Consider the following 26181-nt stretch of genomic DNA (forward strand, 5'->3'; position numbering starts at 1 on the left):
GGAGCCCTCCGCAACAGATACGCAGGACTTCTATTTTTGCCGGACGCCGGAGCACAACGCTGCAATTCAGCACAGAGCAGATCGTGCGGGGCAGGAAGTTGTGCACAGAAACAAAATAAAACATCCGGTTAATTTTCAAAATAAAATACAGTGTTCACGATGGATCATATTTCCCTGCACTACACCTTGAAAAATCATAATGGACGGAGGCAGCTGCACTACACCTTGAAAAATCATAATGGACGGAGGCAGGCCTGAAGTCAATAGGTCAGAGGTTTTCAGGCGTCATTTCACCCCGTTTACACCATGGACGAGGAGATGTTAATCATGGAGGTGCACCGAGATGTCTTCCTACTACTCCTCTGGTTTTGTGGTTCTGTTTATAGAAACTACATCTTGTTATATCGCGCGATTATGCGTGAATTCGCGAGATCTCGCGGGTCCTCGTGACTCCCCCTGTCCGGCAGAGCTGCACCGCTCTGCACAGCAAACGCAGCCGGTGGGTGTTGACGGACGGTGGAGCACTCAGCGGATGACTCTGTCATTAAACCCATGAATGAGCAACATTATACAGTTGTCCCTGTCACAGTGTGTGTGATTCTGTTACAGGCGCAGAAGTCAGAAACTGTTTGCACATTTTCCGATGAAAAGTAATGCACCCAGATTTGTACATATCCCCATATTTTGAAAGGCTACGATCACATAACCAATGCGATGACGGGAGAAAACAAGGAAGCAGTCCTGAACAGTTTTGTAAGGAGGCAGGTTGGGGTGGTGGATGGGTCACAAAAAGGCGACGGCGGAAATTTAAATTAAAGTCCAGATTTAGAATTCAAAAAGCCTTTCTGTAATTTCTGGTCATTTTGTGTGATCAGAATGCGTTTTTATGATCCTAAAGGGTGTGGGCCGATGAGGAGGGCGGCTCTCTTTGCCAGGAGTCGCTCAGAGTCAAGGATCACTACTGCATACTGTGTATGAGACGAGGAGAGAGAGAGAAGAGAAATTGACTCAATATCCATACTGGCATCTCTCAGTGTAGGGAAACCGTAGGCCGACGGTAGATGAATAGTTGGCTCTGGCCGTGTGGAGAATGGATTATACACACATTCTCTGCTGACTGAACAACCACATATTTGTGTTTCCTGTTCTCACTGTCTTGGCATTTAAGTGTTTTTTTCTCTCTCTGTTTTTTTACAGTGGACCCTGAACTGGGATTTAAACTTGACTGACATGTAATCAGAGCTCACACGCTGTCATTCACATTAAAGGGAAATTATACAACTTTTCTGCCGCCATGAGTCTGGGAAAACTGCCAGGGATTAAGGGCCTTGTATCGGGCTCTCAAGGGAAACGTCGTTTCAAGAGCGAACTCTCTGTGGACATGATCAGCCCGCCGCTGGGTGACTTCAGACATACTATGCATGTGGGCCGTGGCGGAGACGTGTTTGGTGATACTTCCTTCCTTAGCAACTATGGGGGCATCAGGGAGCCAGGAAGTCCGGACTCGTCAAACAGCTCCAAGACAACCGGGTTCTTCACCCGCACCTTTCGGCATGTGCGGAAGAACTCTGGGCCTCGACCGCGAGGGGGCTCCCGTGACCTGTCATCCCCGCCACCTGACATCTCACCCATCATCAAAAACGCTATCTCCCTTCCCCAGCTGAACATAGACTCCCCCAATGGGTGCCTACAGAGGGTGCTGTTCTCCAGCTCCATCAGCACGACAGATGACTCCCTCTGCACATATGGTGAGATAACACAGATAATTACTGCATGGGACATGGTTTACGTAACTCATCTAAATTGGACGATCATGGTCTCGGAAAAGTAATGTCTATTTAGGGGATGATAGACTGCTGCAAGAATGAGTCCTAAAACCCCCAAAATTAGTTATCATTTTTAGACTTCCGTTTCCCTCGTCTCAAAGTCAGTGGGTTTTTTGAATGTTTTTTGATTAGATGCCTAAAATAAGATCTGTGGTTAACACAAGCTTTCATGTTCTGTTCTATGACATTTGTTTGTGGTTTCAAACAAATGGCTAAAACACGTATTTAGTTTTTTTCCATAGGTTTAGACAACAAAATACATGGTTAGGATTAGTAAAACACTCATCCACCTTTTGCCCACCCCAGACTTTCTTGCTCTTAATACTACGGTAGTTGCCAGCGGTGTCCGAAATAGCCGCTGCCTGGTGCGTATCATACCACTGCAAAGAGTGTCTCTGGGTGTCTCTGTGAGTCGGAGTCTGACGCCAACATCCACTCACAAAGCAGCAGTATTTAACCAGGGTGTCTACAGGTCAGTTAAATTAATTTTTCTTAATATAAGCCTTAAAAAGTCGGAAGGTCCAGGGTTCGAATCCCACTGGGGTTGACGTCAGCAAAGGCATGCGTTCGTCCGCCGAATCAAACAGGATCAGATTAATCTGAGCCAAGTCCTCAACGAGGGTTTGTCTCAATCCCGTCGTAGACGGGTGGCTCCAGACATAAAAGCGGATTCATAAAGCCTTAAAAAGTCTTAAATTTTCTCAAATTCAGATTCAATGAGTCTTAAATATTTTCGGTCACATTACTGTGAAAATTTCTCCAGCCTGACAGACCTAATGACAAAGAATTGCAATAATAAATAGCATTTATGACAGCCATGAGATTTTGTTTTCTTTTTACATTAAACACATCAAACTTAAACTCACCCAATTGTTTACTGTGTATTGTAATTTTTCCTCACTGTTCACTTTGAACTGACATCAGTGTGCTTGGAAAGTGTACTTACAGGTTTGGATTTTATATTTCATATAAGGTGGCATTAAAAAGGTCTTAAAAAGTTAATTTGCTTATATCTGTAGACACCCTGTTAACGAGTTTGGTTGTTGACGGTGGTGTCAGAAACAGCTGCTGCCCGTTGCGTATCATTTTGTCGCAAAAGGTGCCTCTGCATCTGTGTCTAATGTGAAATGTCAAGATCCTGGTGAAGGCACATAGTCAGAATATTTTCTTTTTTGTTGTCGTCGTTAGGTTACAGGAAACTTGGAGGCAATATACATAATGATAGTGGGATAGTGGTAGATGAGCACTGCATTAGTCACCTTAAATTAGGAAAAAAAAATCCCCAAACTGGCAGTGCACTAGGATATATCATTACAGTTACAGTTCTCACTATTCACTCTCCAGCAGACCAAACAGCATAAAGAGCTGCTAAGCTGACTGGGTGCAAACAGCACTATAAATGTCAGTGAACACACAAACAGAGAGGGTGAGGTTGCCCTCTTTTCAACATCACTCTCACATTCTCCAGCAAAAAAGACTGGCTTCTTCTGAGTCATCTGGAATCACCTAGGCAACACCTGTACACAATTAGGTCCCTAAACACAAACACACACACAGCTGGTTTGGGAGAAAGAAAGAAACAGACATTTTCCTGTCATCTCTCTCATGTGTCACTGCCTGAGTGCACAGCATACACACACCATTCATTATATCTGCTAACCAATCAGAGCTTATCAGGCAGCAGTGTGCAGAGCCTGGACTGGAAATCCCCTCTCCTTCTCCAGATTCCTTACCCAATTCAGAAGGAATTTGCCCAAACTGAGTGATGTGGAGCCGGCATAGAGAGTTAGTGATCTGAAGGATGATTGGGGCTTTTTGTCATCAGTGGGTTTCTCTGTTAGTTCATGTCATTATTTCCATCCATCTTTTCATATTCTCTCAGCTCTTATTTACATTATTCTGTTTAAAATGTTGTCATCATCCACTGCTTTACAACTCTTTTGCAATGCTTACAATTGAGATTATTACAGTGGAGGGTTGGGCAATATTAAAATTCCCCTGCTGATGATACTGCTTCAAGAAAAACAATGGTATACGAAATTATCATCCCCCCCTAAAAAAAGCTAAAGAGAGAGATGCACATAGAAAGTGAAGTGTCCACAAAGTGGCCATAATGTAAAGGCAGTAAGCGCTATTTTCCAGAGAGATCAGATCAATCAATTGGTGAGGTATCCAATAACACATTTATCAACACTAATGTATGGAATGAGGAAACAGTGATATATGCCTACTGCCGTTATGAAATCGCGATGATTGAGGGTTGATCACTGTCAAAGGAGTCTGTGGCAGACGTATACTGTGGGTTTCAGATGGGAGCAGAGATTTGTGGTTTTTCCATCTTTGGCCCTGACTTGTTTATTGCACATCTTACAGATCACTTCATTCACATTCTCTGGCTGTCCTTTTTCAAATGGTTTATGCGGCTGTAAAATAAGGCCAACACGGAAGTGCCAAAAACGGCAGTTCTTGTTGAGGCTGTCTCCAGAAGCTAGTCAGTCTCCATACACTGCTATATCACTATAGCTTATTTCCCCCTCCATGACAACTGCATTGGGGGTGAATTGTTATATAATTCAACCCCTTTACATTTTATTAAGACTGAAAGATATGCAGGGTGAGCTGCTTTGAGTTAGTTCTACCCCTTGCGTCCTCATGGCACCAGCCTCTCACCTAAATATAGTCACTGCTGGCTCCAAAAAACACAAGATGGCGACGGCCGAAATGCCAAACTTGAGGCTTCAGAACAGGAGCCCACAAACCAATAGGTGATGTCACAGTAGCTAAGTCCATTACCTGCCAATAACAATCATTTACTGTCTCTGTTACATGGCTACTGATCTCGTCGTCAAAACTTCACACTCGTGCCGCCCATGATCCCGTCTAGCTGGCTGTCCCATTTATACTGACATTGTTTGGCGCTAGTACTACCTCTGTTCCTGCCATTCCGTGATCGCATCATATATACAGAACATCCAGGCAGCATAGCAGTGCGATATTCCTGTCTTCAACAGGCAGTGTAAAAGGAGCTAGTGTCACTGGCAATGTGAACACAGTACATGGGTAATTATGTACAGTGTCAGACATATACTAGCATGTTGTTACTTATTTTTTTGATACGCTTCAACAATGGGATGAAGTGGAGAGAAAGCAAGAGAAAAAGAGATATAGTTGCATAACTGAATATCGTTCTGTTGTCTGGGACATGTCAGGACCATTATTGTGGCCAATCAATATTGTGTTGAATGATAATCTTGTCATATCGCCAAAACTAAAAAAAAAAAAATCATACTGCATAGAAAAACAAATTAAAAAAACATGTAATATCTCACAGCGTCCTATCCAGGTCTTAGTCGTCGTAATTTAACCTGCAATTGTTATCAGACCAACACATTCAGCTTGAGTCTTTACTGGGCGCATGAGACACCATTGCAATTTATAGTTTCCAGTCACTTCACATTTGTTTGTCATCTCGCGTGTTATTCACCCTTTCTATCCCCTCTCAGTGACATCAGACCACTCTACATCTCCCTCTGATTCCTACTGTCAGCTGGAACATTAAGTTTGTTCATGAGACAGAGACAGCTGTGGGTTACTCACTGTGAGATACTGCCATCCTGTGGTGAAGGAATTTAAATGCTAGACTTACAGTAGCTCAGATTGTACTGAAGGCCTCTTAATCAGTTGATAATAATGTCTCCGGCTGAAACAATCTGATTCAGTTAACATGCTGTCAAAATCACTATTTTGAAAAGTGTGATATTTACAGTCAAAGCTTCAGAATATGTAGCTCCAAACATGAGCGAAGGTTGTAGATTTACATTTTGAGGACTCTCAAGTCCATTCAGTCAACATAATTGGTTTCAGTGACGCTGTCCAGGTCAATGAATAACTTTCAAGTATCTCTGTGTAACAGTAAAGAATTGAAGTATTAATCAGAGACAATAAAGAAAGTTTACTGGGATATGGGGACCTCAAATAAAATTATTTTGCATGTAGCTTGTATCTCAAAGAGAAACTTTATGAATGCTTACAGTCTAAAAAACCCTAAAAAAGCACAATGTCAGTTCTGTTTAGGTTGGATTTCCCTTCAGAAGTTTGTACTTTGCAAAGCGGCTTCCAGCTAAAAATGTAGTAAAAACCTCACTTTAAATCCAACAACATAAACCCATTAAACATTAGTCGTAACATACACACACAACACTACAAACCTAACACTGTCCCCTGGCTGTCTAATCAACCTACATGTCCCTGTGGTTTCAAATTTGTTGGACAACCTAGAGGTACCTTTAAGAGTCACATATCTGCAGCATTGTTTAAGTTCTGGAGAATAGAAAATATTTCACCTTCTCCTAGATGTGACATTATCAACTTATTGCTTTGCAGAAAGGCATACTGGATGCAGCCTCTTAACACAGTTGAGCCCTTTGGCCTGAATGAAGAACCAATTTTTCATATTTACTTGAATTTGTTACATGTGATGGATGCAGTACTAGCACTTTTTTACAACTCAGATGTGATGGTATTGCATCGCCTGTTGCACTTGGACACTGACAATGGCAACTCCCACCCTTGGATCCACTTTGTAATAGAGTTGTAAATCCTGCTTGACGTTTTATTCAGTGTTGTAGGTTGACTACCAGCCCAGCTGCCAGAAGAAAATGTTGGCGTTGTATGTTTCTGCAAACCATAGATTTGTTACATTTGTACGTTTTATTTGTAGTATGTCAACGTTTCTACGCGGACATAGTATGAGTTAATTTTGACTTTTGGAGGTGGAGGGGATGGATGATGGCATGACATCTTGGAGAGACAGCTGCCAAGCTGCAGACCACTGTTCAAGACCAACAAACCACTTGGCAGACCTTTGCAGCATTTTCATCGGTGTTTGAGGCACCGAACTTGGGTGTTTTTAGCGGCGGCATTTCCCAGCAGCATTTGTGGCAACAAACCTTGGTGTTTTGTACTGAACTTGGGTGTTTTTAGCGGCACATTACAGAGTTTTTCTATCAGCGTTTGTTGCAATGAATCAAAGTGTTTTTAGCAGCACTTAATAGCATTTCCCATCGGGGTTTGTTGCACCAAATTCAGGGTGTTTTTAACAGCGCATCATTGTGATTCCCAGCCACATATGTGGCACCAAACCTGGGTGTTTTTTACTGACACATCACAGCATCTTGTTGCAGCACCACAGTTTTCCCAGTGGCGTTTGTGGCACCAAACCTGGGTGTTTTTCACTGACACATTGTGTCGTTTCCCAGAGGCGTTTCAGCGAGCAAAGCTGAGCATTTTCTCTCACATATGGAGGCATTTGAGCCACTGGGTGTTTATCAACGACCCGTCCCTGCTTTTCCAGTGGATTTTGTGTCACTGAATATGGGTGTTAAGCCAAAACATGATCTTTTCCTTATCATAACCAAGTGGTGGGTGTTCTGTAGCAAACCTGGGTGTTAAAAGCAGCACATTGTAGTGTTTCCCAAAGGTGTTTGTGACAGCAAATCTGGGCGTATTTCACCTGCCCTGCCTTTCCAGCAGCTTCGGTGCCATATGTCACAGAAAATTATCGTTTCTTAACCATAACCAAGTGGTTTTGTCTGTAAACCTAATCACTGCTTCACATCAAAATAATGTACAAATGTATCTGGGGTTTACAGAAACAAACAATGCCTTCAAATAATTGGGTTGTGACTACATATATTTGCCTTTTGTCTTTGTCCATTTTGACTCTGATGACGACACAGTGGTGTTTAAATGTTAGTTTGTTTGCACAGTTAAAGGCTGCTCCAGGCTGTGTTTTGCCTTGTATGTTCACATTATGTTATGTCATAAGTTCAGATCATTTCAGTGAATGCAGTGTATTTCCTTCTTCTGTCTGTTTGCAGGTCTGCAGTCTGGATTTGTCACTCTGCCCCGCTTCTCTCGCCTTGACAGACAGTTTCAAGATGGAGACGTCCGGAAAGGGTCTTTAACCGACAGCGGAGGCATCACACTGACACGCTCAGACTCCCTCACCTCGTTCACTGTAGACCTCGGCCCTTCCCTTATGACTGAGGTACTGAGCTTGATTGACAACCCCAGCTGCCTTCAGATGTCCAATCGCAGCCAGGCAGCAGATGAGGAAGAAGAAGAGGACGACGGCTCTCTGGCAGAGACGCCTGTGCAGAGCCCTTTGATGACTTCTCCCAATCCTTCCATGGGAAGCGGGTCATTCAGCAGTAACATGAACAACAGGGGGCACTCTTGTAGCTCTAACTGGACAGAGCAAGAGGAGGAGAGGAGGTCACAGAGGACACCAGACGCATGTGCTGGGTCTCCTCAGAGAGCGGAGCCTGCCATGGAGGCAGAGAGGTTTCAGAGGGCGGCTGACGTGCTGTCTCGTCATTATGGTGGAGGGTCCTTCACAAGGGGATCAAGGACGAGCATCAACACCACCTCTCCTGCTTTTTCCCAAAGCCACAAAACACCATATGCCTTTTCTGAAGAGGAGGAAGAGATCAAAGTCTAGATGTTGAAACTTGGAAAAAGAGTAAGGACTGCATCGATGAAATAAAACAAATAAACAAAAACTTCATGTGACCTGCGTTCTGGATTCATTTCTGGTCACAGAGGCTGAACTTGTCCATAGAAATATCTTTCCTCTTCTCACAGGGGACATCATTGATCAGCTACCATATCCTGGTGTTTATTCAGTGTCTGCAGAATGGATGTTTGATGATGATCTTGACTCTGGACCTTCCCCTTTCTGTGCACTACTATCTAAACTAATCTAAACATATAAGTCACTGAATGACTCTGACATCACAAAATGGATTCCTGTCAGGACAAACTCTTGATAATGTAATAATGACTTTTAGTTTTATTAGTAACAAAGATTAAAACCTGCATTAACTATACTTGTGACTGGAGACTACAGTGGAGCCCCATACATTTTGAATGGACTTTTTCTATTTTTTATTCACAGTGTACATAATCACCTACTCCATAATCATGATGTTCAGTGTCTTTACATAAATAAGGAAGTTCAGGGTCAAAGGTCTGAGGCGTCAAGCTGAATCTGAGGAACAGAGTTTTATAACAACTGTGATAAAACCTCTGTATATTGTGAATAAATTAACTGTTATCAGGAATAATGGTGTTAAAACTCAGTTAGTTGTACAATTACAGCTGATATTCTCCCCAGTGTCTATGAGATGACTGCACCTGTAACATCTATATAGGATTGTTTATCAAGCTTTTATCAGTATTAGTTTACGTTTTTCTAAAATGATATGGCTGATGTAATAAATGCTTGATTCGAAATGTCTGCTTTCTTTTTTAAACATTGTGAACTTAAATCTAATTCCCTCAACAGCTGTTAAGCTTTAGAAATGTTCTGTTTTGGCACCATGTACCACTTGAGGGGGCACGAGGTAAGTAATGCTCATGAGGTTAAGATTGGGTCCACTGATACCCGGTTCCATTCTGGTTCCTGCACCTAATTTTGAAGCATTCAGAGCACTTCAACCAAAAAGAACTTACGCAAGAACCTGAAAAGTTTGTTCTCAACTGGAACCAAAAAATAGCAGGTTTGTCTTGATCTGAAGTGCGAATTGTGATGACATCACTGTCATATTCTACAGGTTGGAAAGAGAAGATGGAGAAGTCAAGTGAGAAATAGTCAGAATAAAACAGCGTGCAGTCAGTGGTCTCATGAATAGTTGGTCCATGCTGTTTTTTGGGGTAAAAACAAATATCTGTAATAACAGAACAAAAGTTTGCAGGTACTCAGTGTAATCCATGATTGTATTACTATTGTTTACTTCTGTTGTGCATTGTGCAATGGCTTCCGTTAAGGACACATCCTTGAACATTTCTAGACTGGTGAAAATGTGGACTGGTTCACTAGACAGAACCAAGGTTCCAAGAATCTTGAACACAATCAGTTTAAGAACCATAACTAATTTGGTAAAATGGGGGTTTTATAGTAATTACTCTGTATAACCATGGCTGTAGCCAGCTATGAGGTCACTGAGGTCTGACCTTGGTAACTATTCCCTAAAAAAACTCACTGTCTCTTCTCATCTAAATGGCATGAAACCACTTGAAACCAACAGCCATCAAGACAGAGAGATCTGTGTGGGAGAGACTAATGCCCTTGCCAGCCATGCATACCCAGTATGACTTCTGGGAAGACTGTGAAGAAAGACGAACTCAGTAGACTCAGATTGAATGGCTGTCTGAGAAGCAGTCAGTTAGGAGCCCCACTATGCTCCCCTGCATACAGAGGCAAACTGCTGGCATAAGGCTTGTTTGAGATGAGACAGAATTGGTTAGGTTTGTGTCCTCTTCAGAAGCGTCATCTGACGTGCGTCGTGACGTGTCTTTATCAGCTGGTGTTTCCTTGAAGACGTGACCGATCTGCCAGGCAGGTCACGCCCCCCCGCCGCCCGATGGTCTCTGAAAGAGAGAGTTCCAGGTGTGCAACATCATAAAAGCCCCCTCATCCCGGTTGATGGTGTCCTTGGCCCGCTTCCTGATTTCTATGGCCTCCTTGATCCAACGTTTGAATTTGTTACTTTCTGACCCGATGACCTTCATGTTGTCCCAGTCCATGACGGGATTGTTTCTCTTGCAGTGAGTAATTTGAGTAAATATGAATTCATATGAATGAATGAATAGCCATAAAAACTTAAAGAGGGGTGACCCAGTAACTACTTAATCAGATTACAACAAGCAATTTGTAACCAGCACCACCCACCCTTAAATATTTCTCCCCAAACAAGGCACACATTGTCTATTTGAACTCTGCTAATATAGAACACACCACCACCAGAAATGTTGTGTAATACTGTTGCATTAACAGTTCAGAAAAAGGAGGAGGAGATCAGTGTAGGGAGGCCATATCTCTACAGAGGCACAGCACAGACACTGAACAGATTTTCATAGAAACAAGACAAACCTTTCAGTACAGACAGAAGTGATTCATGATCCCGAGAAATCCAGCACAGTGCTCACAGTCTTCCCAAGATTCCTTGACACAAAGGGATTGGTCCTTTAAGACTTCCAGCTGCTGTTTGGAGAGGAGGCCTTATCAAAGCTTCTGGAAGAGTGGGGAGTATTCCTGAAAACAAAAGTCATAAAAGAAGCAAACAGCATTTTAGGTTATTTGTGATGATTGAGTGTAATACTTATAGAAGTACGGCAAATTAAAAATAAGGATTGCTTTACATAGTTAACTGTATGACATAAGAGTCTTGCAGCACACTGTTGATAGCCTAAAGGGGCTTTAATGAAAATGAAAATAAAAGCAATACTTGGGGGGAGGCTTAAAAGCTCTGAATCATCAGCCTGAGAATGCCACTTAGTGCTTACACTGCATTGCTGTAGCACCCGGTTATTTAAAGCCCCCCTCCAGCCAGTTTTACTTTCTGTTCAAATGGTTAATGGTTAATATTGCAGTTAGAGTATTGGAAAACAGCAATATGGCATTTGCATTGATTAATTTACTGTTCATCAGAGTAGTAATGAGATAATTTGCAGAGCACACCGACTCTGTCACAAGAGATGATAGAGAGCCAACGAGAGAGACAGTCAGTGTGTTGAGCTATGTTTGCCAATGGGATTTTGTGTAATTCAGTGTGTTAACGGCAGCTGTTCACCACACATAGGCTATAAATAAAAAAGATACAGAGAAATTGATTCATGCCTTTATTTCAAGCCGCCTTGACTGCAGTGACACACATTTTACTGGCCTCCCAAAAAACACCACTGAAAGACTTCAGCTCGTTCAAAACTCTGCAGCTCGGCTATGAACCACAACCAAGAGGAGAGAGCACATCAGGCCAGTCTGAGCTGCTCTACACTGACTTCCTGTTACATTTACAATTGATTTTAAGCTCCTCCTCCTTGTTTTCAAAGCCCTACATGGGCTTGGACCGAGCTACATTGCAGATCTCCATTGGAGGTTCCCAGCAACAGTCAGAAGAAGATCAGGGATGCATCCTTTGTCAATTACGCCCCAAAGCTATGGAACACACTACCTATAGATATCAGGGAAGCTAGCTCACTAAATATTTTCAAATTCACTTTTAAATCTGTTCACTTTAGCCTGTAACTAGCCTTAACTTTTACAATTCTATGATTTTATGATGTCATGATTTTATGACTTTATAATCTATTTCATCTTATGACTTTTTTCATTTTTCATGATTTTAAGATTTATGGTTAATCCTCGTTTTAAACAGTTTTTTAATGTCCTTGTATATTGAATTGCCATGTTTGTTTTATGTTTCAACGTTTACAGAAATTGTAAGAACAAAGTTGGCAAAGAGTATTGCAGTTCTGGGGAAAACAAAACACGTACTGGACCATAAATCACTGCACTTTCTGTGTTCATCACTTGTACTATTTGACTTACTGTGTAGAAGTTTGGGGCAACACTTACAAAAGCAAATTACAACCATTATACATCCTTCAAAAGAGAGCAATCAGGACAGCTCACAGTGTGGGGAACAGGGAACACACCAACACACTGTTTTAAAGTCACATCCATTGAAATTTTTTGACTGCAATAATATATAATAGGGGGGTTAAAATTTAGGAGAATTTAATTTCAAAAAACAATGTATTCATACAACTAAGAAGAGTCTGTGTATTTCAGTGTTTGGGGTGGACTTGTGAATGGGCAACGTGATGAGCTGAAACAAAGCCCAAATATAAATCAATTTAAAAAACTATTCAAAAAGATATTTTTGGCAGATATATAGATGAGGAAAGGTTTTGTTAGGGGAGTGCATATTTATTTGTAACACTGGTTGGTACTTGGACTGTAAGTAGACTGGGTTTATTACTCATTTATTCAATTGGGTGGTAAATAGACTGGGGATAGTTGTATATTAGTTGTAAATAAATTGGGAATTTGTTGAAATAATATACAAGTTAAAAAAAGAAATGTAAGAAAGGGGTAGGGAGTAGGACATAAAGGTTTTACATCTACCTACTCCTTTGCGTACACTGTTGTCTTTGTCTTGTTTGTTTTTCATTTTGGGCTCGAAATTAAGTCATTCATTCATTCATTTATGTCCATGTTATTATAATTATCACTACTAGTGCATACCCATTGGTAGCTTTGTCACCTTCTACCTATGCCAATCCTCCTACCAAAAATTAGAAAACAAAACAAAACATTGGTCCACAGGGGGAGCCACAGCGATCGGTCGCATTTTAGCCATTTTGAAGCATTTTTCTGTTGTTATAGCGCCACCCAGTTGCCAATTAGAGTTAAATTTCTCCAGTCACCTTGAGGCGTCCTGTTCTACATATCTACCAAGTTTAGTAAAAATCCATATGGCGGTTAGGCCTAGATAAGAAATGAGCTCTCTAGCGCCCCCATTTTGTTTGATGGGGTCAATAATGGAGGGGTCCCCTCAGATTATGTGTGGTCATATGCCTACAAAGTTGCGTGGTGATGGGTGAAACCCTTGAGATGTTATACACCTTTATGTGATGAGCCACGCCCTCCGCAATATTCATTGCCTTATAGAAGCTCAGTTTTAGTAAGTTTTCCAACTTTTGCCAAGAGGGAACTTTAGATATTGGTCCCTAGATTATGTTCACCCAGTTTCATGCAGATCGGTCAAACTTCCTAGGAAGAGATCGATTTGAAGTGTTTTTCAAAAAATTCAAAATGGCGGAAAATCTATATAACTGGAAGTTATGGGTTCTTGATGCAAATGTGTTCCTCATGAGGAGAGGCATCTCTGTGCAAAGTTTCATGTCTCTACGACATACGGGGCATGAGATATGCGCATTCAAAGTTTGCCATTTCAATTGGTTGCTATAGCGCCCCCCTTTGGCCAATTGATGTAATATTGCTTCATTGGCATCCTCCCATGACCCTCTACCACTGTGTCAAATTTCACATGGATTGACCAAGTCAGTGAGGAGAAAAATGTGGAACAGACACACAGACAGAGTTTTCGTCATTATATAGTAAGATTATAAATGCCATTATGAAAATAATCAACACACTAAACTTAGGTGGAGGACACAACTACACTGAGAGGTATAACTAAGGCTATCACGCTATAGTTATGGTAAAATACAACATAAATAGACAGGCTAGCTTACAGTGATTGAGTGTATCATATTTATAACAGTACACCTGTGCAAGCTCGGTGGATGACATGTGACTTGCAGATTCTACTATAGAGTCACATGTCACCTTCCCATATTAGCAACAACCTTCTTATTTTAAACTTTGAGCACGAAATTAAGTCATTTGTAAAAAAAAAAAAATTGGCGAACAATGTGGCTAAATGACACTGTCAGGACATGACTCAGAAAAATATTAAATATCATAAAAATACCAAAATACACTGGAGAGAGAGGCTTTAAGAGTAAAGTTGCTCACCCATAAAAGGAAATGGGATTTGATCTAAGCTTTCAGTTTTACTTTAAAACTCTCATCTGGAGCAGTTTTAATTAAAACTGAAAGCTTGAGACTGAATCAATGCCTCTCTCCTGTTTTAAGACTAACCTCTTCTTGTATGCGTTAAACATCAGTGGATCTCCTGGTTTCATAATTAATGTCTTTCTAAACAAACATGAACTCTTGTAGCAGCTGTGGCTCTGCAAATCACAGATATTCAGTGTTGACAGCAGTATGTGCTTGGCAGTGTTTGAGTAGTGTGACCTTTTAGCCTATAACTAAGTCACAAGGTTTCCAGGAAATGGAGCTCCCTTACTTTCACTTTTAGTTTTGTTATTACTGACTTAGCTGTGCGACTTTCACGTGTCCTTTTGTCATCACTGATCTTCAAGTAATGTGCCTGCAGAATTTCCCAGCTCCTTCCACCTATAACACCACGTCAGATTTGTCAGGGGCTGGTGGGAGGGATTTGAGAGGGGCAGACCTAACGTCACACAGGACACAGGCCTCTGATCTATCTATATATAGAGTTGGGCTAGAGAATACAGCAGCCATATCCACACAGACCAGGCAGAGCGAAGGAGACACAGAACTGTGAGTTTAAATTACATACCGTTTTGTTTAACACTTTAATTTTAGCATGCACGTTTTTTACAACAGACACTGAACTTTTCAAACAACTTGAATTTTATATTGTGATCTGACTTGACATTTTTTCAGAGCGTTGGCACAAATACAGACCAATACAGTTTGTCTTTCTATTCTTGTGAGCATTGTCATTAACATAAAGCATGCCCTGGCCCCTTACCTTAATCATAACCATCCTAACTAACTGTCTAACCCCAGCCCTAACCAGAATCCTAACCTAAACCTAATTCAAACCTTAATTTTAATGCCAAGTTTTAACCTTCAAACTCATTTTTTTAAACATTGAGGGATGGTCAAAATGTCCTCACAATATAAGTTACTTGGGAAGGATGATGAGGAGTCAGTTTTTGAACTGGACTCTTATTTGGGTCAAATGAACTTTCCCTTCCAGCTGGAGTTTAACCCAAAACTACAGAAATATAAGTGATGCTTTTTGAGTTCTGATTGTCTAAATGGGATGGCTAAATGGGTTTCAGTGCTGGATGGTAAAGATAGTCCCGTGTTTTCCCTCTATTAGCTATTTTCAAAAATTGTTTGTCATGTTTGCTCATCATGAATTATATTTATGACGGCATACACAGAAAGTCATGTAAAGTTTGTAACACCCCCTTAAAGGGATAGTGCACCCAAAAATGAAAATTCAGCCATTATCTACTCACCCATATGCTGAGGGAGGCTCTGGTGAAGTTTTAGAGTCCTCACAACACTTACGGAGATCCGAGGGAGAAGTGGGTAGCAACACAACTGCACCTAATGGCTGACGGCGACCCAGATTAATACGTCCAAGAACACAGAATTGAAACCATAAAATATCTCCATACTGCTCGTCCGTAGTGATCCAAGTGTCCTGAAGCCCCGACATAAAAAGTTGTTTGGAAAAACGTCATTTGAACTCTGTTTTTAGCCTCATTGTAACCTGCAGCTCTGACTGCCTCTCTGTGGACCATGCTCACGTGTGCTCACGTGTGCGCACTTGCGCGCGAGACCAGCGAAAGCACGTGAACACACATGAACGCGGTGCCCATGTCTCACAGTCTCGCGCAAGCGCACACATGTCAGCTATGTTGGGGTTTTTGAATGTGGATATTTTTTTCTAATAATTCAAACTATATGTGTAAATCTGGAATGTTTAACTAACTGGAACAAATTCTTTTATGTCTGATCGTGCAATCTGCTTGTTGTTACATCACCCTGCTGTAGACGAGGAGAAGAGAGCAGCTAAAACAGAGGTAAGGATGACATCTTTTGGTCCTCAGTTGTCATTGTTCATACAGAAGCATTTCTTTTTTAAATGCTTTTTTTCTGAAGTTATGTCAAAGTTCAGCACGAATACCTGAACCTTCAGCTGAAGATTGGAGCCTTTTGCCTTTTTTTTTTTTTGTATTTTTGTATCTGTTCTTATATTTTGGTATTTATCATTCTATTTATGTGGTATTGTAATTTTCACAGTGTTCTTGTAAAGCACTTTGGTGACTTCTGTCTTTTTAAATGTGCTATAGAAATAAATGTGACCTTGACCTTGTGACCTTGTTAGTTTACACTGAGTTTGAGTCCTTCAACTTCCCGGTTGAACACATGGATGAACTGAAACAACACTTGCAGAAGAGATTCCTTTTGTCTCACTAAAATATAAACCTGGTTGCATTTAGTCATACATGTACCTAATGTCAAAAGTTCTAACCTGGTTAACGTATGTTAAATAAAATAATGTTTTCTTACTGTAATCCAGTGAATGAACCCAGTGATGCTGAACACTCAAAGAATGATGACAGCACAACAAAAGGAGGAGAATCTGAACCCTGGGACAGGTGATATTTTCATGAATACAGCAATAATATGAAAAAGTCAAGAATAGAGCTAATGAAGCTTTTAAACGGGCACTGTGTAGGAATTTCTCCCACCTAGTGTTGAGATCGTATATTGCATTCACTGTTTCAAGCGCGTATTGCAACAGCGGTAGCTGCTGTGTACCAAAAAGCTATGATAACATTGATGAAACCATGTCATCTGATACTTCATGGAGTATTCATTCAGGCTGCTACACAGACACACGCGACGCGAGTTGACAAACCCCCTCCTCACCATGCTGGCTGTGTTTACAATGTAGGACTGTTGGGGCGGGTGTAAATCGAAAACAAACCAATCACGTCTTGTCTTTTGACAACTGACAAGTGGCTCAACCTCACACACCTCATCCCTCTCCTCGAAACACTGCATCGCTAACAGCGGTTAGCTGTGATTCTCCTTCAGCAGCTCTCTCCACCTGGGAAAGGCTACCCCGATGTTGAACCTCGTTCTTTTTAAATCGCCGGTCACGTTGCCTTTTTGCCTTTTTTAACCGGCACTTGTGACTAGCCTGCTTGCTGCTGCTTTTCGTCACTCTACCTGCAGACGGAAACCGGAAACGCAAGTGAAAACGCAAAAGGCGATTCCATATTTCTCAAGTATGTCCTTGTACGTACCTGTATTTTCAAGATGCGCACGTACATGATGAGACACCGGTCGCAATGTATATGTAAATGAGAATTTCGGAGCTTACGGACATACTTAGATATGCTGATGGAGGTAAATACACATGTGCTAGGACACACTTTTGACTGCAAAATTTGTTTGTCTCAAAGAACAACTGAAATTGTTACACATAGTGCCTTTAATGTTCAAAATAGATTACAGTTATTATCAACAGAAAAACAAGATATCACTTTAAAAGTATATTGCTCCATCCTTCATATAATACACTTATTCTATTGCAGGTACCTTAAATATGGATAAGAGTGGAAACAAGGATAAGGTAAGAAACTCCATATTTAATTCATTAAATGTTAAGGATGATTTACTTTATACCTCATTGTATGGTGTTACAATTTTATACATACAGGACATATTTATTTACTTATTTACAGCAGTCAGTGAAGAGTTCTGAAGAGATCAACAGGAAGGAACAATATCAACGAGAAACCGAAACACTGCTTGGCAGACTTCACCTTCAAGACAAACATCAACAGAAGTTGTCACCAGCAGATTTTCTTAAAGTAGGTCCACCTGTGAAACAGGACCATGAAACATCTGAGAAAGAACTCACTCATACTTTTCTTCAGAGGTTGATGATGTTAGACTACAGGGCCAGATATATTCCTGTAAGACAGGATAGTGATGAGGTGACCCATTCAAAGCCTGTTGTAGAGTTTGACACTGTTGATACAGATGATGATGACTTAAGTGATTTTTGTAGCACCACTGTAGACTTTGATCAATCAAAACAGACTCACGTGCATCCAATGGATGTTCAAATGGCAGTATTTCACTGCTCAGACAGCTTTTTGAAGCAGAACATGATTACAAAGCTATCACAATGTCAGTATGCCTTACCTTTGCTTGTTCCTGACCCAGTCACAATGGACATTGAATGTCCTCTGTGGACTTTCAGACAAATAAGAAAAACATGGAAGGTAACTGAAATCAAAGATAATTCAAACACCGTCACCATGAAGAGTATGCCCATCTGCAAAGCTGAGACACCCATGGTGTCATTTCTCCGCCTGGGTTCACTATCTCTGTCTAAGTCACAGCTGATTAACACTTTGATCAATGACCGTCACAGCACCTTCTTCCACAGAAACTGCCCAGGTAGCACCAAGTCTCGCCATCTGATGGATGGTGTGGCAGAGATTGCCTGGTACTGCCCTGCTGGAAAACCCAATGATATCTTCCGTGACTGCATTGCCTTCTGTAATCTTCATGGTGATGCTCTGTCAATTGAAAAACAGCGTGACATACTGACTGACAAATCTTCAATCAATGTGGTTCTTGTACCAACTCTGGGAAAAGAGGACAAAGGTTCTGCAGTTATGTCAGTCCTTCTCAAGTCTCCAAAGCCTCTCATATGTCTCACTGCTGATAGTGAATGTGGTGCAGTTGAGAAAAAAAAGGGAAAATACATAATGGGTCTCAGGGACAGAAGCCAGTCAGATGTGTCTGAAGAACTGAAAAGAATCATTGGAAGAATTTTGTCAGGACCACATGCATCCTTCCAGCTTGAAACCATGACTGAGGTCTCTGGAATCAGAGTGGATGAAGATGACAAAGTCTGCCAAAAGGGAAAATCTGCTGCAATGAAAATTGTGAACTTGCTTCAGGGGATGGATATTTCAAAGATCAAAGATACATTTCTCCCTTGTCAAGGCCAACTGTGGCACAAGTGGTGCAGAATAAACAAAGAACTGTATCACCTCAAAGGACACATTGAGAAGGAGAAATGTAAAAAGCAAAAGGAACTGATGCGAATACGACAAGATCAATGCACTGCTTCCTGTAGTGAAGTAATGAAGTTGTTCACTGAAACCCTCTCGTCGTTGCCATCAACAGATAGAGAGTATTTCCTGAAGTGGACTCAGATTTTGATTGATGCCCTCTCCACAGATGATCTGTCTTTAATTTTACAGAGCTATGATGAAAAGTGGTCTGAGGTCTTGGCTTTGAAAAAGAAGCATGACAAATCTGATCAGTTAAAAAGCAAGCAAACTGAGCTTGAACAAATATCAACAAAACTACAGTCTGCCACTTTTGGCTTGGAGCACATCTTTAGAGAAATGGGACAGATCTATGAAGCCCATGCATCTCTGCAGAAACAAACAATGAGGGGACAAACTGACTGGTCTAAATACCCTGAGCTGGCTGCAGAGTTGATGATATCAGGACACCCAATGGAACTGATGGATGGTGATGCAGGTCATGTGCCTTTAACGTGGATCTCTAGTCTTTTAGATGAAGTCATCAAGAAACTGGGCGACAAGAGAGTTTTTGTTTTGTCAGTGCTGGGTGTACAAAGCAGTGGAAAATCAACAATGCTGAATGCCATGTTTGGTTTACAGTTTGCAGTGAGTGCTGGCAGGTGCACCAAAGGTGCCTTCATGCAGCTGGTCAAAGTTTCAGATGAGATCAAGAAAGACTTTGACTTTGACTACATTCTAGTGGTGGACACTGAAGGACTGCGCGCTCTTGAGTTGGAGGGTAACAGCACTCTTCACCACGACAATGAACTGGCAACATTTGTTGTTGGTCTGGGAAACATGACACTGATCAACATCTTTGGAGAAAATCCAGCTGAGATGCAAGATGTTCTGCAGATTGTTGTTCAGGCTTTCATGAGGATGAAGAAAGTTCAACTTTCTCCAAGTTGTGTATTTGTTCACCAGAATGTTACAGATATTACAGCTGCAGAGAAGAACATGGACGGAAAGAGACGGCTGCAAGAAAAACTGGACAAGATGGCCCAACTAGCAGCCAAAGAGGAGGTTTGTGATGCTGAGTGCTTCAGTGATGTCATTACATTTGATGTGCAGAAAGATGTGAAATACTTTGCCCAACTATGGGAGGGAAGTCCACCTATGGCTCCCCCAAATCCAGGTTACAGTGAAAGCGTCCAAGAGCTGAAGACCGTCATCCTCTCTAAAGCTTCACAGTCAGCTGAAATTTTTCTCTCACAGTTCAAAAGCAAAATTCAGGACCTGTGGAATGCCCTGTTGAATGAAAATTTTGTTTTCAGTTTCAAAAACACACATGAGATTGCAGTGTACAGAAAACTTGAGGAGCAGTATATGAACTGGACCTGGGCCCTGAGGAGCAACATGTTGACCATTGAGAACAGGTTACATACCAGAATTGAAAATGGAAAACTTGACAAGGTTGAGCTCAGTTATCTACATGAGAAAATTAATAAAACATATGAAGAAATCGAAAAAGCAATGACAACATACTTTGAGGATGACATCAACAAAGAAATATTGGTTCAGTGGCGAGGACGATTTCAAAGCAAAATCAAGGAGTTTCATGACGACCAAGTGAAAGGAGTCAAAAGAAAACTGGATGAAGTGATTGAGCAGAAAAATGCTTGTAAAAAGCTCGATGATAAGAAGACAGAGTTTCAGAACAAGCTGCTACAAAAGAGCAAAGAGCTCGCTCATCAGTTAAAGGACAAGGCAAAAGATGAAGAGGAACTTATAAAACAGTTCAACTCTGTTTGGAATGGCTGGGTTAGTGAACTAACTGCAGGCACAAGACCTATTGAGGACATCAACTATGAAGAAGATCAGGCAATTATCCTTCAGGAGCTTGGTTTTGAATGGTCTCTTATAGCTCAATGTGAAAGGAGTGGCAGATACAAAAAAATATCAGAGGTTGGTGATTACAGTGTCTATGTAGCTCTCAGCAAGGACCGAGACCTGTGTAATACAGGCCAACAATCCCAAGATGATGAGGGGCAAGGAAGAACTAAGAATTTAGAAAAAACATTCATACAATCAAGGAGATCTTTAGCATTTGAAGAACAGCAACTGATCAGATCCTTCATTGACAGCATTGAAAAACAGTCCCTTGATGCAATCGAGAACAAACCTGTCGCTACAAGAGGCTACAGATCAATTTACTTGCAAGAAGTGGCCAAAAATGTCAAAGAAAAGGTGAAAGAGTTTGAATCAAACAGCAGATACGCTGTGAAGAAGGAGTTCACAGTTAATATTTTACTGTATGTGTTTGACAAGGCAGGGAGATGGCTTTCAGAGTCCCATAAAAAATACAAAAGAAACAACGATGCAGTCACTTGTGTAGAAAGCAAGAAAAAGCAATATTACAACATTTTCAGCAGCTTCTGCAGAGGAAGCTCATCTGCTGTTGTGTTTGGAGAACTGATATGTGAAAAACTGAAGAGTTCCACTGTTGAGGCCGTCTGTAACAAGACTGCTATTGATCTTGCTGGAGAGATGAAGTGCAGTTTCCCAGCATTCAGTGGGAACAGGTTGAACTTGGAGAAACACTTGCTGAAGTCACTGGCTGAGAAAGAGGACTTTGGTGGTTTTATCACCTACATCCGACACCCAAGGAACCAAGCAGAGACTTTTATAAAAGAGCAAGTACAAAAATACATCTTCACAGACAACACAGATAAAGCACGGAATATACTCAAGAAAAATGTTGAAGACATCAATAAGCTTGTGAGTCAAGCTTTATTTGCTGCAACAGAGAAAGTCAAAACCCAGAGAGGAGACTCAGACATGTGGTTAAAGGAATTTTCCAGTTTGCTAAAAGATGAGCTGACATTCAACACCTTTTGTTGTCAAGACTTCAGTGACATTAATGATTTTGACTTCCTTAAAGAAGAGATAGAGAAAGGCCTTGTATCTGTCATGAAGGATGTGAGCAGCCTCTCACTGGATAAGATGGAGGAATTCAGGATGAAGCCTGATCAAATCCTCATCGATCAGCTGTGTAACTGCTGCTGGGTAAAGTGTCCATTCTGTGCAGCTGTTTGTACCAACACGCTAGAAAATCACAGTCCTGACAAACACAGTGTGCCTTTTCATCGGCCCTCTGGGATTGAAGGATGGCATATTCGAGGCACAGTGGAACTGGTCATCAACTTCTGCACAACATTAGTTGCAAGTGATCAATGTTTCTACCCCCATCCTGATTCAAATGACATTTTTCCCTATAAACAGTATCAACGTGCTGGGGAGAAGTATGCAACATGGCAAATTACTCCCGATGAGTCTAAGCTGACATACTGGAAATGGTTTGTATGTCGATTTCAGCAGCAACTGGAAGACCACTATAAATTAAAATTCCAGGGCAGGGGAGAAATTCCTCCTGAGTGGAGAGGCCACAGTGAAGAAGAAGCTGTTGAAAGTCTGGATGAAATGTACAATCTGTGACTGAGCCAGAAACAACCAAACTCTACTCAGTATAACAGAAACTGTCTTTAACTGTTGAAAAGAAATAGGAGCTTTTGATTTGATTGAAGGAGCGCGACAGTAGCAATATTCAGGATGAGGCCTTCCCCAAGATGACTGAAAGAAACAGCACCTATTTATAATGTGATCAATATGTATCTCAGTTTGTTTTGCAGGATAACATTATTTAGTCAGGATTCCTGAAAATGCCATGAAGCAAAGGCGAACACAACAAATGTGTAATTATAAATGGCATGTTTGTTAGCCATTACAGGATGACTGTAAAAAGAGACAGATCAGAATCAGTCATAGTTTTTTATGCCTCCGCGTGGGCAAAAGGGATTATGTTTTCAGGTTGTCCGTCTGTCCATCCCTTTGTCCCATTATTGTGAATGAGATATCTCAAGAACACCTTGAGGGAATTTCTTCAAATTTGCTTCAAATGTCCACTTGGACGTAACAATGAACTGACTAGATTTTGGTGGTCAACAGTTCAGGTCAAAATTACCTTGCGTCTGAATCATTCTCGTGTATGCGGTATCTTAAGAAGGTCTTAGGGGAATTTCCTCAAATTTGGCACAAACGTACACTTTGATGGTAGGGAATTTCTTTAAATTTGGCACAAACGTACACTTTGATGGTAGGGAATTCCTTTAAATTTGGCACAAAGAAACACCGTGCCGCCCGGTTAGTATACCAGCATATATCAATTTCTCACTAGTACTAGTATTATTTCCATGTATTTATTCCAGATATTTAACATTGTAGTATTTTCAAAACATCTCATAAATGTTGAAAAATCATACTGATACAATTTCTATACAGTCGAATAACATTAAATATATGTTGTCAAAACAGTGAGAATTTAACCTTTTTTGGGGGGGATAAAAATTGTAAATGTATTATCTTAGCATCCCTACCTTCACCATGAATGGACAATTCAACTGTTTGGTTTAGCATGGCTTTAGAATGTAAAAAAAAAAAAATCAGACTTACACAGTTATTCTGCATAAATTGTTTAACAACAATGAAATACTTTTATTTTGTAGTAATTACTTAATTTCAATTACATTAGTTTGGCATCACTCCCTTTACTCTAAAAGGACAAATGAACTGTTTGGTAGAGCATGTTTTAAAAAGAATATTATTATTATTCGTCCTTTATTTCTTGTATAAAGTTACATAAGTCTGTTCAGTCAGACCTCTGAAACTAGAACGTCAAAAAACCACATGTCCACCTTTGACAATCCTACCACACAGAGCCCCAATGTCTGGAATGAGTCTTTTGTTCCTGACTTCCTGTAGCAGGTCAACTAAAACGGCAGAATATTTAAAGACACAGTGACATCTAGTGGACTTATTTTGCATAACATACTTTAACCAAATGTTAAAGATAGGTTAATGAGGTTGGGTGAACATTTTTTATTCAGATATAGTGACTCAAAATGTGCTCTACCGAACAGTTTAGGTGAAAGTTAAAGGGTTAAAAAACAACAAAACAACAACAACTTCAAATTTGGTACAAACATCAACAAATTTCGTGGTCAAAGTTCAAGATCCATGTGACCTCACTCACAAAACAAGTTTTTGACAATCACTCAAGAATTCATATGATAACTATGACCAAATCTACACAAATCTCTAATAGAACAAGATGATGAAGTGATGAAATTCTATATCAAAAAGGTCAAAGGTCAGCTTCACTGTGACATCATAATGTTCTGCTGAAACACTTTTCTGGCCATTATTCAATCATAAGCCAGAAACAAAAGGTTTGATCAGTATCTGGTCAGATACTGAACTGGTGACACTTATCTTGGGCGCCCATCTTGAAACTGTGCTGATTGTATAGATCTTCTGTGCTGCTGAGTTTAAGATGTGTGTGAAGCATCCATGTTTTAGAATATGCACCTTCTTTGCAGCAACATTAGAAGCATTGTCAACTGTCAGGGCTACAAATGACTTTGGACAGACGTGGGTATAAACTGTAACTACAAACTGACATGTTCATACAACTACAAGATGACAAACCAAGTTGTTTAATTAAAAATATGTTTTATTTTTCAAGTAAAGTCATCTTTATTTATATGGTGCATTTTATACACAATAAAATGCACCACAATGTGCTACCACTTAGAAATGACATATAATAATAAAACAAGTGCAAATGACAAGTAGAGAAAGAATCAGTGCCAAAATTACAAATGCCCAAACATACAAGACACACATACACACACACACACACACACACACACACACACACACTGAAGAAGTCAGCCATAGACTGTTATTAAGAGAAATGTTTTTGACTTGCTTTTAAAAGTGTGCCTCTCACAGGTCCACAGGCTGGGTGTTTCATCTGCTGGGACATATATGCAAAAGACAGCCTCTCCTGCTTTAGAATTAGTACGAGCAATGGTTGGATGACCTCATGTACTGAAGCGCAGGACCATTTAGAGCTTTGTATACAAGTAACAGGATTTTAAAATCAAGATCAAAACACAGGTAAACAGTTTTTATTTTAGGATGTTTTCTCAAAGTCTGTTTTTTTTTGTGAAAATGGTGAATGATGATTTGTCTTTCTCAAGTATTTGGAGTATTCAACAATTTTACACTTTTGAAAAAGAAATGTCAGTCTTGTGAAAAAAAAAATGAATGTTTCATTTCAGTGCAATAAATAAACCCTTCAAACAGTCATTGGAGTGTCCGTCTCCTTTGTTATTGATAAGCATTTGAAGAAAGTCCTGTCACATACTAATTTAAGTATGTTTAATCTTTATGATCCAAAATCACAAATGGTGCAAATTTTGTCAGCAATTTTTAGTTTTAGTCTTAGCGCTGGACATTTAGTCTCGCCTTCATCAAAGAAAACCTTAAACATTTTAGTCTAATGTAAGCCGGTAAAAACACATGACATTTTAGTCACTGAAAGACTGGATAGATGATTGTTTTACATACAACATTTTAGTCTAGTTTAAGTGAAGACCAAGAGTGAACATTTTAATCAAACTTAAAAAACTGCCTTTAAATATGATTTCATCCGATTCATTTAAGGCTAAAGGAAAATTAGCCATAAAATGACAGGCTGTATGATTAAGACTGCAGCTTTGCAGAGAGGGTGTCTGGTCTGATGTTGTTCTGATTTACATATTTATCTTTGTACAGACATGATTATGAATTATTATGAAGACAGTAAACAACAACAAAAGTTTTGCTGTCCTTTTTTTAGCCCTTAGGCCCAGTTACAAACTGGTATATTCATGTGTTTATAGTAGATTGTACACTACCTATCATAACTTTTAAAAGAACACAATTGTAACATTTTGCATACAGCACAAGTTAAATACTAGACAGCTAGCTTCTGTCTCATATATGGAGCAACTATGATAATAATACCTGACTGTCAAAAGCGTATAGCTTTTATATTGTCCATGCTTTAGTATAGATATACATCTAGCACTCTAAATTAAACAAACTTGTTATCCAAATTTAGCTGGTGGGAATATTGATTCAAAGTTCAATTTCATGCAGTCTCATCATAACGTTCTTACATGAAATTAACTCTTAATTTGTCCCA

The 26181-nt window shown here is 40.3% G+C and overlaps 2 protein-coding genes and 1 long non-coding RNA gene across 5 annotated transcripts in view; 2 read left to right on the top strand and 1 right to left on the bottom strand.

The window, feature by feature from the left end:
• Nucleotides 1-9111, top strand: part of cdc42ep1b (CDC42 effector protein (Rho GTPase binding) 1b) — an 18216-nt gene extending 9105 nt beyond the window's left edge. For both annotated transcript variants that reach the window (XM_050069992.1, XM_050069991.1), the window contains 2 exons: nucleotides 1198-1748; nucleotides 7706-9111. In XM_050069992.1, the coding sequence (XP_049925949.1) occupies nucleotides 1295-1748; nucleotides 7706-8328 (1077 nt within the window). In that variant the 5' untranslated portion in view covers nucleotides 1198-1294 and the 3' untranslated portion in view covers nucleotides 8329-9111. The remainder of the gene's footprint in view (nucleotides 1-1197; nucleotides 1749-7705) is intronic.
• Nucleotides 9112-14594: 5483 nt separating this feature from the next.
• LOC126405923 (interferon-induced very large GTPase 1-like) lies at nucleotides 14595-24933 on the top strand. Of its 2 annotated transcripts, XR_007571616.1 has the most exons (6): nucleotides 14595-14826; nucleotides 16081-16109; nucleotides 16610-16688; nucleotides 17634-17671; nucleotides 17784-23231; nucleotides 23275-24933. XR_007571616.1 is itself a non-coding variant. In XM_050069965.1 (5 exons), the coding sequence occupies exons 3-5, from the start codon at nucleotides 16613-16615 to the stop codon at nucleotides 22584-22586; spliced, it is 4917 nt and encodes a 1638-aa protein (XP_049925922.1). In that variant the 5' UTR covers nucleotides 14595-14826; nucleotides 16081-16109; nucleotides 16610-16612; the 3' UTR covers nucleotides 22587-24933. The 2 variants fall into 2 exon arrangements, 1 of the variants encoding a protein (XP_049925922.1); XM_050069965.1 differs by having other exon boundaries at nucleotides 17784-24933.
• Nucleotides 20295-26181, bottom strand: part of LOC126405950 (uncharacterized) — a 55026-nt gene continuing 49139 nt past the window's right edge. The window contains exon 3 of the long non-coding RNA XR_007571618.1: nucleotides 20295-20387. This is a non-coding gene — a long non-coding RNA (uncharacterized LOC126405950). The remainder of the gene's footprint in view (nucleotides 20388-26181) is intronic.

This window comes from Epinephelus moara, chromosome 18, assembly GCF_006386435.1.
Source record: "Epinephelus moara isolate mb chromosome 18, YSFRI_EMoa_1.0, whole genome shotgun sequence".
Classification (NCBI taxonomy): Eukaryota; Metazoa; Chordata; class Actinopteri; order Perciformes; family Serranidae; genus Epinephelus; species Epinephelus moara.

What these genes read in the sequence shown, in the direction of transcription:
- LOC126405923 (XM_050069965.1), top strand. Translation starts at nt 16,613, where the DNA reads ATGAACCCAGTGATGCTGAACACTCAAAGAATGATGACAGCACAACAA. An exon ending in GAATCTGAACCCTGGGACAG is followed by an intron (nt 16,689 to 17,633) that starts GTGATATTTTCA and finishes ATTCTATTGCAG; the next exon opens with GTACCTTAAATATGGATAAG. An exon ending in AGAGTGGAAACAAGGATAAG is followed by an intron (nt 17,672 to 17,783) that starts GTAAGAAACTCC and finishes ACTTATTTACAG; the next exon opens with CAGTCAGTGAAGAGTTCTGA.